At 23.0% G+C, this 18,473-nt stretch overlaps 1 protein-coding gene across 2 annotated transcripts in view; it reads right to left on the bottom strand.

Moving 5' to 3' along the window:
- LOC117178153 (angiotensin-converting enzyme-like) overlaps positions 1-15,800 on the bottom strand; it is a 33,583-nt gene extending 17,783 nt beyond the window's left edge. The window contains exon 1 of one of the 2 annotated variants that reach the window (XM_033369420.1): positions 15,627-15,800. In XM_033369420.1, the coding sequence (XP_033225311.1) occupies positions 15,627-15,691 (65 nt within the window). In that variant the 5' untranslated portion in view covers positions 15,692-15,800. Of the gene's footprint in view, positions 1-3,261; positions 3,404-15,626 lie in introns of those variants that run through there. The other variant, XM_033369421.1, reaches the window with a different exon arrangement.
- Positions 15,801-18,473: the final 2,673 nt, after the last annotated feature.

The raw sequence follows: 18,473 nt of genomic DNA, 5'->3' as shown, positions 1-18,473 counted from the left end.
ATACTTTTTAGCAAAAAATTAAGTTTCCATGAAACTGACTGATACATTTTTATCCGTCAAAAATGAAATTTCAAACCAAGAAAAATATTTTTTTACCAAAAAGAAACATTTTCATCTAACAAAGATTAATCGTACAAAAATTCAAAAAGTTATATTCTCAGTTAAAGAATTAATTTTAAACCAAAAAAGGGTTTTTGCTGAACATTTAAATTTTCAAACCAAGACATAAGCCTTCAATCAAGAAATACATTTTTAAAACTTTAGTTTAACTTTGGCCCCAGTAGGTGAATTTTCAATTCAAAAATATTCATTTTTAACAAAATAGTTATACTTCCAACCAAAGAGATGAACTTTTAACTGAAAAATAAATCTTTGAAAAAATGATTTGTTAACCACGTGATTCAACCAAATCTTTCAAACAAAATAGTTGAACACTCAAGCAAAGAAGATTAATTGTTAAGCAAAAATTTACATTTTCATAAAAAAATGAAATTTCTACTAAAACTTATGATTTTGAAATCAAAAAGATAAATTTTCAGTATGATAGTTATATTTTCTTTTAAAAAAGATTTCCGTTGACTTTTCACGATCAAAATATGAATTTTTAAATAAGAAATAGATTTCTACTAAAAAAAAAAATACATTTTTAATTCCAAAAGACGAATTTTTTTAACCAAAAAGGATGAATTTTTAACATGAATTTTAAACAAAAAGTACATTTTTTACAACATAATTATATTTTTAACAAAACAGTAGAGTTTTTAACCAAAAAAGATGATTTTTCAACAAAATAAAACAGATAAATTTTTATTTTAAAAAAAATTTGTTTAACAGTTGAATTTTCATCCAGAAAAGATTTTAGTTCTCCTTTCAACACCAAAATATTAAATATTGAACAAAACAGCAGAATTTTCAAACAAAAAGTATGACTTTCCAACACAATTTCTTAATTTTTAACCAAACAGTTGCATTTTTATTCAAGGAAGATGAAATTTCTTCTAAGGCACATGAATTTTTTAAAAAAACTTAAAAAAAAATTTTTTAATTTTCATCCAAAGAAGATTTCAATTCACTTTGCAATAGTAAAATAAGAATTGTGAACAATAAGTAAATTTTCTGCTAAATAATCGAATTTTCAACAACAAGCTATGATTTTTTAACAAACTTGTTTAATTTGCAATCAAAAAGTTGAATTTTCGTCCAAGAAAAATGAAATTTCTACTTAAACATGTGAATTTTTAAATCAAAAAGACAAACTCGCAAAAGAGTTGAATTTTTATCCAAAAAGATTTCATTTGACCTTTCAACATAAAAATACGAATTTTAAACAAAAAGTAAATTTTCTAGGAAATACTTGAATTCTGAAGAAAAAAAACAGTTGCATTTTTATTCAAGAAAGATGCAATATTTATACTGAAAAAATGAACCTTTAAACAAAAAATACGAATTTTCTCAAAAAAAAGTTTTCATCCAAAAAAAGATTTCAGTTGACTCCAGCAACAAAGTATCAATTTTAACCAAAAGGGTAATGTTCGACCAACAGAGTTGAATTTTCAACCCCAAAAGACGTATTTTTAACAAAACAGTTGAATTTCCAAACAAAAAGGATGTTTTTATAAGAAATTCATTAAATTTTGAATCAAGTAATAAAGTTTATAACTAAAAAGATAATGTTCATGAAAAATGTAGATTTAAATTTATAAGAATTTTTTAAATCTTTAATGAAATCACTTGACTTTTTATTTTTTCATGATAAATGGATTTTCCATGGGGTTTATTTCCTAAAATTATTATGTAAAAGTTAGTGCTTTCTTTGGTTGTAGAATGTCCAAAGAATAAGAAGAATCATATCATCATCCTTTGTAATTCTACTCAAATACATAACATCCGCTGTTACGCTTACTTTTACCTCTTATCAATATTCACAATTCAGAACTATAACTTATTTTCAAATTTATATATCCATATAAAAAACCTATACATAATAAAATATCTCGTTTCTCAATATAATTGTAAAATTGGATATTATAAATAATTTAACTTTTTTAAATAACATGTGTATCCTCAATCATAAATTATTATGGACTTTATATAACAATAGAATGCTTTGAATGGCTTTAATAATCTATCATTGTCAATTGCATGCAACTTATTGTGCGTCGCTAATTCTTTTATTCCTTCATTAAAATAAGCAAAATTAGTAAGACTAGGATAATATAAATGAAACTGTGGCCATTTTTCGTTTAAAAAATGTACTTCTTTAAAAAGCATTAATTCAAATATTCACGATAAAAATTCGTCTCTCAATGAATGGAAACAATTTTCTTTATAAATTTGAAGAAAAAAAAATTTCGTACCACAAATTATCTATATGATAAGTGTGAATTGTTCAGATATGAAAATACAATGTTTGATTTTAGGTAAATTTGTTTTTATCAGGGAATGATATAACCTTCTGGTATCTATAGACAGAGTATACAATTTTCCCATCTTTGATTTGATGGTAAATATTTACTGATTGTGGAATTTTTATCATTTCACTGCCATCACAGTACCTAATCACTATAGAAAATTTTAGTTTTCTTTTCTTGGTTTTTTTATTTATGTTTTTTCTTCAAAGTACAAAAATCCACGTTTTTTGCCAAATTAATACAAAATACAACAGTTAAAAAATATTATATTATTATTATTATTATTCAAAAACACTTGTTTTCTTCTAGCTCTCTTATTTGCCAAATGCAAGTAAATGAGAATATAATTTAAAATAGCATTTTTTCAAAACAATACGATTGCAGGATGTTATTCTATAAATGATATGATATTTTTGTGAAAGAATAATTTTTAAAAACAATTAAAAACAAACTGAGTGCAAATTAGAATGTGTTTTTGACTATCATAAAAAATACAATTCCAGGGGAATAATCAGGAGACTTGATTTCCGAACTCTAAAAAACAAATTTCTAATTTTGAAGTTTTTTAGCATTTCCCACCAAATTAAGAAAGAAAACTAAAAGTACGAACAGATGCAAAACGGAAAAAATACATGTTTGAATTAATTTAAATAATACTACACTTCAAAGATTAACATCTATTTGAGATATTCTGCGTCATTTGCTTTACAAAATTTTAATATTAATAAAATTTTACTTTGTAAATTGAAAGAGGTAAAAAAGCGGCAAACTTTAAAAATAAGTGAAATGACTGCATTTAAGTATGTTGCTAAATAGGATAAAATTTGATTTGTGATTTTTTGTAACTTACCCTCGTAACATCTCGATTCTGTTTTTAAAAAACCAATCGATGTATGTAAATAAAAAAAATTACACAGTGTCACGATTGCACAATTTAAAATAAAAATGATCTTGTCCTATTTTGTAGCACTGGTCACTGCTAAGTAACGTCCTTTCAATGGTTTGCTCTCACTTTTATGCTTTTTCCCCACTCCAAATAATCATTCCTATACACTTAGCTGTTTCACGGACCTTGCTTTTCAAGTTGTATGTGATAAACACGTTTTCAATAAAAAAATTATATAAAACCTTGCTAGTTTTATTATTATTAATATTACTTTTCAAGATTTATCATTTTCATTTATGTCTAAATCCGAACTGGTAAAAATTTTACGAATGCAATTGGTTCCTACGTGTCTAATTCCTAAATTATTAATTTTTTTAATTAATATTTTAATATTAATATTAATATATTAATTTTTAATTAATTATTTTAATAATTATTATTAATTTTTACTAAATAAAGTTGTAAGATTCATATTTCTAAATAAATCAGTAAGGATATTCTACTAATATGCTTAGCAGTATTAACATACTGATTCAATGAGTAGCAATGAATTGCTAGGAAAACATAATTTAATTGTTGAGTCTTGAGTTTTAATTAAGACACTTTAATGTTTTCTCAGTTTATATTCCAAGTTTATATTGCTATATTAGTAATAATAAAACAAACTGATGAATTTTTAACTAAAACGATGAATCTTCAACGGAAACATTTGAATTTTTTATTTAGAGTTGAATTTCCCACAAAAATTAATAATATTTAACTGGAATACTTCAGTTTTCATATAAAAAGGTGAAGCTTCAAACAAGAAAACTAATTTTCTAGAAATACGATTTTTCAACAAAATAGATTAATTTTCATCAAAGTAGTCGAATTTTTTAACTGAAAAAGAAACATTTTCTACCACGATTGAAATAGTTAAATTTTCAGTCGAAAAAATTAATCTTACATACAAAAAAACACAAATTTTCAACCAAAGTGATCAGTTTTCAACCAAAGTGCTGAATCTTCAACCGAAACAGGTGAATTTTAAACTAAAAAGATTAATTTTCAACTAAAATTATTCATTTTCAGCTGAAATACATAAATTTTCAACCCAGAAGATGAATTTTCAAAGAAGGAGATTAATTTGCTACCAAAAAGACGATTTCTCAACAAAATAAATCAATTTTCCACGAAATAGTGAAATTTTCAACAGAGAAAGAAAAATTTCAACTAAATACTTGAATTTGAAACTAAAAAAGATGAATTTTTAAAAATAAATGGATTAGTTAAATTTTCAGTTAAAATAAATAATTTTTAAGCAAACTGATAAATTTTCAACTAAAATTATGACTGCAACTTGAATGGTTACATTTTAAACCAAGAAGATAAATTTTCAACTAAAATTTTGAATCTTTAAGTAGGGTAATTAAATATTTACCTTAATTTAATTTTCAACTCAAAAAGATAATTTTTTAACCAAAAATTGAGTAGTTAAATTTTCTAGTAAAAAAATTAATCTTCAACCGAAGGTATCAATTTTTAACTAAAATAATGGAATATTTAACTGGTATAGTTACATTTGCAGTTTAAACAAATTTTAACTAAAAAAAAACAACAAATTTTCAACAACATAGCTCATTTTAAACCAGAGATGAATTTCTATTCAAAATTATAAATCTTGAACAACAATAAAATAATTGTTAACAAAAGTGTTTAACTCTGAACCAAGTAGTTAAATTTGTATTTAAAAAAAAAACATGAAATCTCAACGTAAAGTGTAGTAATTCATATTTCAACAAAAACGAATTTAATTGTTAATAAAAAAACAGTTGTACTCAACCAAAAAGACGACTTTTCACCGTAAGTTGAATTTTCAACTTAGTAAAATATTTTAGTTAACAGTAAGAAAAAATTGCAGTAATTTAAAATACTTTTAGAATAGAAGAGTCATCGTTCTTAAATTTTATATTGCAATTTAAAAAAAATTAACCTCGCTCTTGAAAAATTCCCTGACATTAAAAAAATGTCCAACGTGTCCAGAGTTTTACAGGTCTTACAGTTTTTCAAGGGGCGCTATAGTTTCATAACATGGTGGTTTCGAATAAAATTAATTTAAAACGCTTAAAATACATAATATTTCAAGTAAAAATATTAAATTTTAACATGATAATTCAATTTTTAACCAAATAGTTGAATTTTAAACCAAAGAGATTAATTTTTTATGAAATAAGAAGATTTTTCCACAAAACACATGAATTTTCAACCATATAATTACATTTTCAACTAAAAAAGAAAAAATTGCAATCAAATAGTTGAATTTTGAACTTAAAAGTATCAATTTTCAACGAAAAATGGAATAGTTAAATTCTCAGTTAAACACTTAATTGGAACGGATTAATTTTTGACCAAAAAGGTTAATTTTAACTAAAATGATGAATATTTAACTGGACTACTTGAATTTTGAGCCAAAAAGATGAATTTTCAAACAAGAAGATTGATTTTCTAAAAAAGAGGATTTTCCAACAAAATATATAAGAGGTTTTATTTTTAACCAAAAAGGTGAATTTTTAACTGTAATAATTAATATTAAACTGGAATACTTGAATTTTTAACCAGATATTTACATTTTCACCTGAAAAATAAAAAATAAAGATTGTGTAGTTGAACATTGAACTAAAAAGGATCTATTTTCTACAAAAATGGAGTAGTTTAACTATTCACAGTTCAAAAACTAATTGGAATAGTTCAATTTTTTTAAAAAGGAGAAATTTTCAACTAAAATTATGAATATTTAACTAAAATACTTGAATTATCAACTTATAAAATTAATTTTGAAACAAGAAGATTAATTCTCAGACAATAAGATCAATTTTCTACAAAAAGGCGGGTTTTTCAGTAACATACATGAATTTGCAACACTAGTTGAATTTTTTCTACTAAAAAAAAATTAATTTTGAACCAAGAATGGAGTAGTTAAATTTTCAGTCATAAAAATTAATTTTGCACAACAAAAATTTAAAACAAAATGATAATTTTTCAATAGATCAATTTTAAACAAGCAAGATGACTGTTTAACAAAAAAATTGATTTGTATTTATTTTTAACCAAAAAGATTAATTTTCAACTTAAATCGTTAATATTAAACTGGAATACTTAAATTTACAACCGAAAAGATAAATTAAAAAAAAATAATAATTTTCTTCCAAGTAGTTGAATTTTAATTTTAAAAAGATCAGTTTTTATCCAAGAATAGAATACTTAAATTGTACGTAAGAAAATTAATTTTTCACAAATAAAAAAATTCAACCGAAGTAATAAATTTATAACCAAAATAGGGAATCTTAAACCGTAATAGATGAATTTTAAAACAAAAAGATGAATTTTGAAACAAGAAGGTTAATTTTGTATAAAAAAAGACAAACTTTGAAATAAAAAAGAAAAATTTTTAACTCATAGTTGAATTTTGAACTGTAAATAATCAACTTTTAACAAAAAATGTGAAGGTTAGATTTGCAGTGGAAAAAAAATAATGGTTAGCGAAACTGATGAATTTTCAGCAAAGAAGATTAATTTTCAAACAAAAAAAGGATTTTCCAACAAAAAGCATAAACTTTTAGAAAAAATGTTGAAACTTGAACTAAAAAATATCCATTTTCAAACAAGATCGAAAAAAAGTAACATAGAACAAAAAAAAATTTCAATTGAAGAGATAAATTTTCAGCTAAAATGTTATGTGGAACATAACATTTTAACTGTTCCAGTTAACATATGTTAACTGGAACAGGTGAATTTTAAAACAAAAAGATAAATTCTCAAACAAGAAGATTGATTTTCTACCAGAAGAGACAAACTTTCAAAATAATTTTCAACCAAATTGATGAATTTTCAACCAAAGAGTTTAATTTTCTAAAAAAAAAAAAAACCATTTTTCAATAAAATGCATGAATTTTCAAAGAAATAGTTAAGCAACTTTTAATTAAAAATGGAATAGTTAAATTTACTGTTAGAATAATTATTTTCAACGAAACTGTTAAATTTTCAACTAAAATGATGAATCTTCAACTGGAATAGGTGAATTTAAATGTTAAATTAAAATTAAATTTTTTTAATATAACAATCAAAAGCTATTTATTTTAAATGCATAAATATTTTTATTATAACCTAATTATATATTAATATATGTATGATTGTATATGAATTATAATTGAATAATATAATCAATTTTCAATTGTCATCAGATTTTGAGTTTTTACGAAAATTAAAATCTAATACAATTTTTGAGAGATTTATGACAAGCGACTTCTCAAAAATCATATTAGCCATTTTTTATTTAACAAAAAAGTTTTTTTTTGTAATTTTCAGAAATGCCATTTTTTAAAGGTTTTAAAATTTATTTAAAAAAGCATTAAATCAGTGCAAGAATAGTATACCCCCATTTATACCTGCAAAAATTTGACTTTCGATTTTTGTCGGTCGATACCCGCTTCTCCTTTCAAAATTGGTTTGTTTTAGGGAAAAATAAATTCCATATTTTATTCAAATAAGTCAACATTACCTAGTGCTCCAGAGCTTTTGACATTATGATGGGGTTTTTAATGAAAAAAGCTCGGTTTTCGGAAAAATGAAAGAAAATAAGTAAATTTTATTAATTATTTTGTAAATTAAAACTTGATACCCTCATAGTGAATTTTCAAGGAATAATTCGCACTCGATAACTTTTAATGTATACTAATAATATTTTTAACTTAAATTGACCTATTTCACGGTTAACAGAATGAAAAAATTGTTTAAATGAATAAAAATTGTTTAAACAATTGACTTGTCCTTAACTTGAGAAAAATGATTTAAACGGAAAAAATTGTTCAAATAATAAATTTCCAAATATTTTAAGTTTGAAATATTATTACTGAAATTCAACAACTATATCATTTATTCCGAAAAATGATGACTTTTTACTTTTTACAGATGAGAAAAAAATTGTTTAAACAAACAGTAATTGTTTGAAAAATAATAATTAGTAAAAAATAATTGTATGTTTAAGGATTTTTGTGACTTATCGAAATACTTTCCAGTTGGTCAGAAAAATACAATTTATTATGGTAAAAGCAAATTAATAAACAAAATAAAGTTTTTGGGTGTTTGCAAAGTTGAGCTAATTATAATCCATATATTATTTTCTGATTAATATTCTGTGACATTTTAGAGCATTTTTAATCCAATGACACGTATTTTGAAAAAAGTGGAATTTAATGGTTATGCCATGTCAACCTTTCTTTATGTAATGTAATTCTAATCACTTAATTGAATGTTAATAAATGTATTTACCTTCATAACTTGAAATCTAATTAATTTTCTAAATGATAAATTATTGAATTGAAAAACATAGAGAAATTTTCTAAATTCGATTATGATCTTCTGAGAAAATATTGCTATATTTTAATTTTCGTTTTTGAATTAAAACAAAATGTTTTAAATTTTTTTTGTCGACAACCAGATGTACGGAAAAATTTCTAATAATTTAGGTTTCATTTTAAAAGACTAATTTTAAGTTTTCATATTTTTAAAACATCTCGAAATGTATTTAGAAGATATTAAAACAATTTTTTTAATTTTTTTAAAAATAAAAAAATTTAGGAATAATTCGAATTTGTCTAAAAGATAAAAAATTTAGTTTTAACTTCGTTCTTTTTTATAAGTTCAACTGTTTATGATGTGAAATTGATTTTTTTTTTAAATTCAACTGTTCGGTTGAAGATTAACTTTTTTGTAGAAATATTGATTTATCGTATTTGAAATCTTAAAAAATCTTTTCGAATTTTCTCAAGAATTTTAAGAAAATTATATTTATATATCCTTCAAAACCATTACACGAATAAACTTAAAAGATAAATATTTTTAGCATGAATTCTTTATTTTTATTTAAAATTGTTTTTTGTTTTTCTTAATTCGAAAAATTGAAAATAGTTCTAACAGTCCCTTTAACAACAATAGAAAAAAGTTCTCTTTTTTAAAATAGTTTCTTGTTTTGTGGAAGAAAATGTTTTTATAAATTAGTTTTGAGAAATTTGAAAAATCGTGACTCGTAAACAAATTTCTATGATATTATGAATTTAATTGCTATTATCAATAATGTCTTAGGAAAGAGAAAACATGTTTTTTGATGAAGAATGTTTAAAACTTACAAAAAATAATTATTTTTCCATTAATAAGAGAATGGTTCAATTTTAATAAATCATAGGTTTAAAATTGTTTCCTTTTTGAATTTTTTTAAAAAATTGACCATAAAAAATTAAATAGCAATAAATATTGTTAAAGTACATTTTTTCCAGTTTTTACAATTTTTACCTTACAAATAATGTTTTTCATTTAGCATTACATTCTTAGTATCTGAATTTTAGCGAAAATTGGCTTCATTTTAGATTTATCAAAGTAATGTTACCAAGTACGAATTTATTCTCTGCAACACTAAAATAATTTTCAATTAACCAATTCTCCTTAGAAACTAAAAAAGATAGCTAGTAATGATCAATTATAAAAATTATATGATTGTAAAAACCTGTAGTTTATATTAAATAAGATAAAAACAATAGCAAAATAAAAACAAAAACGTTGATTTTGATTTTCTTTTAAAATTCCTTTTAACTGGCATGGAATGCGACAAGTTTTGTCGACTTCTTTACAATTCTAAATATCTTGGGACAGAAATGGAATAATTAGAAGATAATCCATATCGGTTTCGATTAAAAGATGACCGCTAATGGAAAATAGTAATAATGATAAATTAAAAATGTTGTTTTTTTTTTAATCAAAAAATCAGTCTTCTGAGCGAAGTCAAAAGAGGAAATCATAATTAACTCCTCCTACTATTTTGGACCGTTTAAGAAGCTTGGTTGGTGAACAGTTTATTATAAGACGAACGAGAACGAGAGATGATTCGCGGTCTCCTCCTTATTCTAAGCGAGTAAATTTGGAATCTCCTGCACGGAATAAACACCAAATATGGTTTTCTTATCAATCCTTTACTGCTCAACAAAAAAATTTATTTTTATTTTTTAAAATCAAAATTTAGTCCCTTTAAATTTAAATTTATATTTTTAATTTTTATTTTATTTAGTGTCAATATACCTTTTAAAATTGAAATTTAATTTAAAATTTTTAAATTTTCGAAAAAATTGATTTTCAGCTAAGAGAGATGAATTTTCGAACAAAAAAAAATACTTTTTTTTACCATAATAGAAGAATTTTCAATCGGATAGAACAAATTTTGAATAAAACAGTTGAATTTCCAACCGAAAAGGATGACTTTAAAAAATAGTTTAATTTTCAAGCCAAAATGAGGAAATTTCAACAAAAAAAATCATTTTCAGACAAAAGAGATGAATCTAAAAACAAAAAATGTTTTTTTCGTAAAAGTGTTAAATTATTAAGCCGAAATGACGAAATTTCATTTTAAAAATTCATTTTCAACCAAAAGAGATGAATCTTCAAACAAAAAGATGTTTTTTTACCATAAAAGAGGAAAATTTAATCCGAAAGAACGAATTTTTAACAAAACACTTAAATTTTCGACCAAAAAGGATGAAATGATCAAAATAGTTCTGTTTTCAAGTCAAAAAGACAATTCTTTGACAAAAAAAACATTCCGAAACAAAAAAGGAATCCAAAGTAATCCAAAGGAGCGAATTTTTAACAAGTAATTTCAAAACAAAATTGATTTTCAGTAAAAAAAATGAATTTTTAATCCGACAGAACGACAAAAAAAATTATTTTCAGTCAATAAAAAGGGATTCTTAATCAAAAAGATGACTTTCGTACCATAATGGAGAAATTTTCAATCCCAGGGAAGGTTTTGTAACAAAAAACTTGAATTTTCAAGCCAAAATAACGAAATTTCAACAAAAAATTCATTTTCGGCTAATGAAGATGGACTTTTAAACAAAAATATTACTTTTTTACCATTAGAGAGAAATTTTAAATCTGAAAGAACAAATTTTCAAAAAAACAGTTCAATTTGCGGCCAAAAAGTATGACTAACAAAATAATTGATTTTTCAACCAAATAATTAAATTTTCAACGAAATATTTCGTTTTTTATAAATAGCTGAATTTTTAACCTGAGAAGATGAATTTTCTATCAAAAGACGAATTTTCAACAAAGTGAATTAATTTTTAACTAAATAGTTGAATCCCCGTCCAACTAAATAAATTTTTAAGAAAAAATATTTATTTTGTACCTGAATTGACAAATTGTTAACAAAAGAGTTAACTCTTCAAGCTAAAAATTCGAATTTTTTAAAAAACAGTTGACTTTTTAACCGGAAAAGAATTTTCAACAAGAAAATTTATTTTCATTCAAAACAAATAAATTTTTAACCAATTAATTGAGTATTTAACTAAAGAAAATATGTTTTAAACCAAAAATGGAATCGTTAAATTTTCAATTTAAAATAAATAATCTTCAAGGAAAACAAACAAATTTTCAACTATTTGAATTCAATGAAAGCACTGACTTTTATCAAGTAGTTCAATCCTAAACCAATATAACGAATTTTCAACAAACAATGTTAATTTTCTACCGAAATAGATGATCTTTTAACAAATTATTTAAATTTTTAAGCTAAAAGTGGAATTTCTTTAAAACCAGTTTATTAGAAATCGGAAAACAACATTTTCAATAAGAAAAATATTTTTCAGCGAAATAATTTATTTTTCCCTTAAAAAGAAAAATTTTGTATTGAAAATGTAAATTTTCAGTTTAAAGAGCTAACTCTCAACAAGGAGAAATGATTTTTTAACCAATTGCATTCAACCCAAAGAGACCAATGTTTAATATAATAATTAAATCGTCAACCAGGTATATGAATTTTCAACAAATAAGGATAATTTTCTATCCAAATAGAGAAAATTTCAAAGAAATTTAATATAATATAAATAATAATTTATATAATAATATAAATTTTTAACAGATTTTCAAATCACAAAGGAATCGTTAAATCTTTAGTTTAAGAAACTAATTTTCAACCAGTTTAATTTAACGAAAATAGACAGATTTTTAACAAACTAGTTGAATAAAGAACTATCAAGCAAAATGATAAAATTTCGACAAACAATATTAATTTCCTATTCAAATAAATGTATTTTTAATATAATAGTTTAATTTTCGAGCTAAAAATGAAATGTTTTAAAAAACAGAGTTTTTAACCGAGAAAAGAAGAATTTTCAACAAAATTTATGAATTAGTAACTAAGTAGTTGAATTTTATACAAAAAAAATTAAAATTTTCAACCACAAATGATATAATTAAATTTGCAGTTTAAAATGTTCACTTTCAGCATAAAAAACGAATAATTTATTTACTAGTAGACTTCAACAGAAAAGGCGAGTTTTTAACCAAATACTTGAATCATCAATCAAATCGATACATTTTTAATAAATAAGATTAATTTTCTACCCAAATAGATGAATTTTTAACAAAATAGTTAAGTTTTCAAGATAAAAAGTCCAATCTTTTGAAAAGCACTATACTTAAAGAAGAATTATGAAAACAAGAAAATACATTTTCAACTAAAGAGTACAATTTTTTACTAAAAAGATAAATTTTCAAAAAAAGTTGAGTTTTCGACCAAAAAGGATGACTTTAACAAATTAGTTGAATTTTTAACAAAATATTTAAACTTTTTCCAAATAGCTGAATTTTCAACCCACAAAGATGAATTTTCTAACAAATGACGAATTTTCGACAAAATACATAAAGTTCCAAACAAGTATTTGAATTTTCAACTAAAATCACGAATCTCAAAAAATTAGTTTTTAAGACAAAATTTTAACAATCAATCAAAGAGTTGAATTTTCAAAAACAAAATTTTTTTAACCCAGCAGATTAATCTTCTGCAAAAAAGAGCAATTATCAACAAAATACATAACTTTTCAACCAAGTAATTGAATTTCAAATTAAAAATTTAAATTATCAACCAAATAGTTTAAATTATAAACAAAAAAGATAAATCTTTAACCGAAAATTTAATTGTTAAATTTTCAGTTATAACATTTAATCTTAACAAAAAATATAAAAAAATCTCAACCGAAAATGGAATAGTTCAATGTTCAGTTATAAAATTTAATTTTCAACCAAATAATAAACAAATATTCAACCGAAAATGGAATTAGCTAAATTTTCAGTTATCAAATTTTATTTCTAATCAAATATTAATCGCACATTAAACCGTAAATGGACTAGTTAAATTTTTAGTTATAAAATTTATTTTTTAACCGAAAATCAAACAGTTTAATAAAAAAAGTGTTAAATGTTCAAACAAAGAGATGAATCTTTAAGACAGAAAGATTAATTTTCTACCATAAAAGTTAAATTTTGAATTCAAAAGAACGAATTTTTAACGCAACAGTTTCATTTTAAACGAAAAAGGATGACTAACAAAAAAGATACATTTTTAACCAAAAATGGAACGGTTCGAATTGCAATAGGAAAAAATTTACTTTGCAGCATAAAAAACGAATTATCTGCCAGTAGACTTCGACAAAGAAGACGAATTTTGAACCAAATTGTTGAATTCTCAATAAAATATATAAAGTTTAAATAACAAGATTAATTTTCTACTCAAATGGACGAATTTTGACCAAAACAGTTCAGTTTAAAAAATAAAAAGTCCAATGGTTTAAAAATCAATTGACTTTCAAACAAGAAAATAACATTTTTCAACAAGAAACATAAATTCTCAACAAGAGAGTTATATTTTTCATTGAAAAAGATCAATTTCCCGCCAAAAATGGATTCGTAAAATTTTCAGTTTAAAAAAAAGTAATCTTTAAGGAAAAGAAACAAATTTTTAACTATTTTAATGGAATGATAATACTGACTTTTATAAAGTAGTTTAATCATCAACCAAAATAATTAATTTGGAACAAACAGAATTAGTTTTCTACTTAAATAGAGGAATTTTTAACAAAATACATTAATTTTTTGTTTATAAAGATAAAATTTCAACCAAAAATAAGAATTTTCCACAAAAAAGTTCATTTTTAACCAAATAGTTTAATTTTCTGCATAGAATTTTCAAACTGAAAAAGACGAATCTTTTATAAAACAGCTGCATTTTCAACCCAAAAATATAAATTTTTTCCAAATAGTTGAAAGAAAAATGTGATCTTTCAAAGAAAAGTTCATTTTTTACTAACAGTTGATTTTTACCCCAGATTTTTGTATTTTCAACCAAATTGTTTAATTTTCAAGAAAAAAGTTATTTTTGTATGTAATAGATGAATTTTCAACATGAAAATATGAATATTTAATGCAAAATTTAATGTATGAACAAATAGTTAAATTTTCAACTAAAATTATGAATCTTAAACAGCGACAAAAATGCATTTTTTATACAGTAATTTTCAAGAAAGTATGTGAATTTTCAACCAAAAATGGAATTGTTAAATTTTCCGTTCAAAGATTAATTTTCAACAAAATGCATGAATATGCAACTGTCATTTTCAACGCTCAAAACTGAAGAATTTTAAATATTGAAAACCTTTAAGTTTAACTATTCTAAAAGCAATTAAATTTAACAATTCCCGACTTCTTTTAAAAATGCGGAAGCATTCTTAAATTATGATCCTGTGACTAAGTCGTGAAAAGTGATTAATTTTCTAACTGGGCCGTACAATGTTAAAAATTCAATCCTAGGAACTTCAATGTCGACAGATTAAATGAATTAATAATCAATTATTTTATTAATTAATTTTAGATTATTATATTTAATATTTAAAGAGGATATTTTATTTTTTCAAATTAGATAATTTGTCTGTTGTAACTCCAAAAAATAGACAAAAACTAATAATATTTGTGGATAATATTGATATAAAATTGTAAATTGATTATGATAAATATCAAGATTTTACTCGTATCTTGGAACTGCGTTTTAGACTGTTATCTTATCTTTGTCAAATACTTTAGTCTACACATTTTAAAAGCTTCAATAGTTCGATCCAACAGAATACAAAAATACATAAAAAATATAAAATATAAAAAAGTTTCATAATGAACTTTTTCGAAAATATGATATGATTATTGTAAAATTTCATACATAAATTTAAATAAAACAATATATACAAAACAAAATGTAACAAGAATATAACGAAACATTTTTTTAATCATTATTTTCTTAACAATTTTTATTATTCTAAAAGTTGTTTCGTTTCAGAATTTCAACTTATTTTTCAGGAATATTTTCCGTGAAAAAATACAAATGTAAAATTTTATCAAGTTAAATTGTCTGTACAACACCTATACTTAAAATATTTCTTCAGAATCGTACGTGAATCTGGTTTTAATTTACATACCTATATCTCCTGAAAAGATGTCCTTGTCGTTGACCAAGAAATTTAATTCCCCTTCTGCTCTGCATATTAACACCTTTAATGTTTTCATTTACATAAAAGAGACTTCCGGAAGTAGGTATTACAAAAAAATTTAAATTATTTTCATCGCGTTTAAAATAACTTTAAGATAAACGTCAAAATAGATTTGTTGCTGTTGTAGCTGACATGTTATTAACATACACCATTTTGTTACGTTCGAACTGATTGTAACTTTTTTTTAATGTTGCTGCATTCAGACAAGATAATTATTTTTATTTTTTTCATTTCTATTTTTAAATTTGAAAATATGTTTTTGTAATATGATGCAGTTACAAGTTCCTAGGGTAAAATCAAAGTGTTGTAGGAAATTCAATTTTTAATTGACCCACGTCTTTATAAAATTTTTTTCTCAGTTAAGAAATGGTTTGTAATGGAATACTTTTTTATTCTCGAAAAGTATTCAAATTTTAAAGCAGTCTTTGAATTTGGCTGAATTAAAATTAGAAAAGTTTGTTAAGCCACTTTTTGTTAATTATGAAAAAAATCTGATTATACAAATTATAAGATGAAATTGCTTCAGGATTGCGAATTCAAAACTAGGATTTTAAATTGAAATTAGAGAAATTTTAAAGATGATAAATGTTATCAATAAAAATCATATCATGTAGTATCAAGTAACATTCAAAGTGATGGATTCGATTTTTTAAACACAAAATTACGATTCATGTCCAAATAAAATTGTTAACCAAATAGTTGAATCTTCAGCCAATTACATTATTTTCAACAAATACGATTAATTTTCTATTCAAATGGAAAATTTTTTAACAAAATAGTTCAGTTTTTAAATTCAACATTCTAACGGTTGACTTTTTAATCGTAAAGGAAGAATTTCCAAGCAGAAAAATAATATTCAATAAAAAAAGACAAAATTTCAGCCACATTATTGAATTTTCAACTAAAAAAGTTAAGTTTTCAACCAAACATTTAATCTTTAAATTTTCAATTTAAAAAACTAATTTTCGTCCATAAACAATGGAATTTTCAAACAGTTTAACTCCACTAAAGAAGACAAATTTTTATCAAAATAGTTGAATTCTCTACCAAAATGATGAATTTTAAACAAACGATATTAATTTTCTATCCAAATAGACTTGGAAACCAGAAAATAAAAATTTTCAAAAAGAAGCTAAATTTCAACCAAATCGTTTAATTTTCCCTTAATGAAGAACAAATTTTTAATAAAAATGTAATCATTAAATTTCAAGTAATTTTTTACAAAGAGAAGAAAATTTTTAACCTGTCAAATTTTCTATATATAAAGGAAAAATTTTTCAACCAAAAATATGAATTATCACACAAAAAATTATCTTTCCACTAAATATTTCAACTTTCAACAAAAAAGATCAACAAGAAAAAGAGGTAATTTTCAATCAATCGAATTCAACGACAAAATATGAATTTTTAGCCAAAGAGTTGATTCCGCAACTAAATTAATTAATTTTACATTAAAACGATTAACTGTCGACCAAAATAGTCGAATTTTTAAGAAAATAGATCAGTCTTCAAGCTGAAAAGTCTATTTTTTTCAAAATGAATTTACTTTTAAATCAGAAAATAACAAATTTCAACAAGAAAGATCAATATCAACGAAGTCGTGTAATTTTCCCCTAAAAAAAAACATTTTCAACCGAAAATGTAATCGTTCAATTTTCAGTTCAGAAAACTAATTGATTTTTGAAACGATATTGATTTTCAGGATAAAAAGACGAATTTTCTACAAAACAGATTAATTTATATTTTTTGGTTAAAAAGGAAACTTTTTGGTTGCCAGTTGAATTATTTTGAAAAAAATTCAACAATTTTAATACAAATTTATCATTTTGTATGAAAATTCAACTGTGTTGATGAAAATTCATCTTTTTAGGTGACAAATTCAACTATTTTGGAAAAATTGAAATATTGGTTGAAAATTTGACACGTTTCGCAGAATTCTCATCTTTTTTGTTTAAAAAAATTTATCTGTCTACTAGAAAATTAATCTTTTTTTGACGAAAATTCCGCTATTTTTTTTAAATCTTCTTTTTTAGTTGAATTCAACGGTGCTTTATTTTTAATTCATTTTATTTTGGTAGAAACATCAACAGTTTTTTGCTTGAAGATTCATCCTTTTAGAAGGGAATTCATCTCCTTTGCTGCAAATCGAACTATTGTGTTGAAAATGCGTGTTCTTTTTTTTGGTTAAAAATTGATCTTTCTGGTAGAAATTTTATTGAAATTTTAACGATTGCACTGAAAATTCCATCTGTTTTTATTAAAAATGAACCTTTTTGGTTGAAAATGTAACTAATCCATTTTTTTCAATTTATCTTATTTGATTAACAATTACACCTCCTTGGTTTGAATTCCGGACACTTCGTTAAACAAAATGTATTTTTGAAGATTTAACATTTTAGTAAAAAATTAATCACTTTTAGTTTAAAATTAAACTATTTAGTAAAAGGTGGAACTAATTTGTTCAAAATTAATTTATTGCATTAAAGATGAACCTATTTGGTTGAAATGTAACTATTTTGTAAAAAATATTTTCTTTTTAATAATTAAGATTTTTACTAAAAATTTTGAGGTTGAGGATTTTACTGTTTTCTTGAAAATTTGGTATTTTTTAGTTGAAAATTAATTGTTTAATTGAAAATTCAACTATTCGATTTTAGGTTGAAAAGTAATCCTTTTTAGTTGAAAATTCCTGCATTATGTGAAAATGTTTACTTTTTTTGTAGAAAATTAATCTGCTTGGTTGAAAATTGAACTACTTCGTTAAAAATTTATATG

Source organism: Belonocnema kinseyi, chromosome 8 (assembly GCF_010883055.1).
Source record: "Belonocnema kinseyi isolate 2016_QV_RU_SX_M_011 chromosome 8, B_treatae_v1, whole genome shotgun sequence".
NCBI classification, from domain to species: Eukaryota; Metazoa; Arthropoda; class Insecta; order Hymenoptera; family Cynipidae; genus Belonocnema; species Belonocnema kinseyi.
Note: the sequence above shows the minus strand (reverse complement) of the source record. Positions and strands in the feature narration are given on the sequence as shown.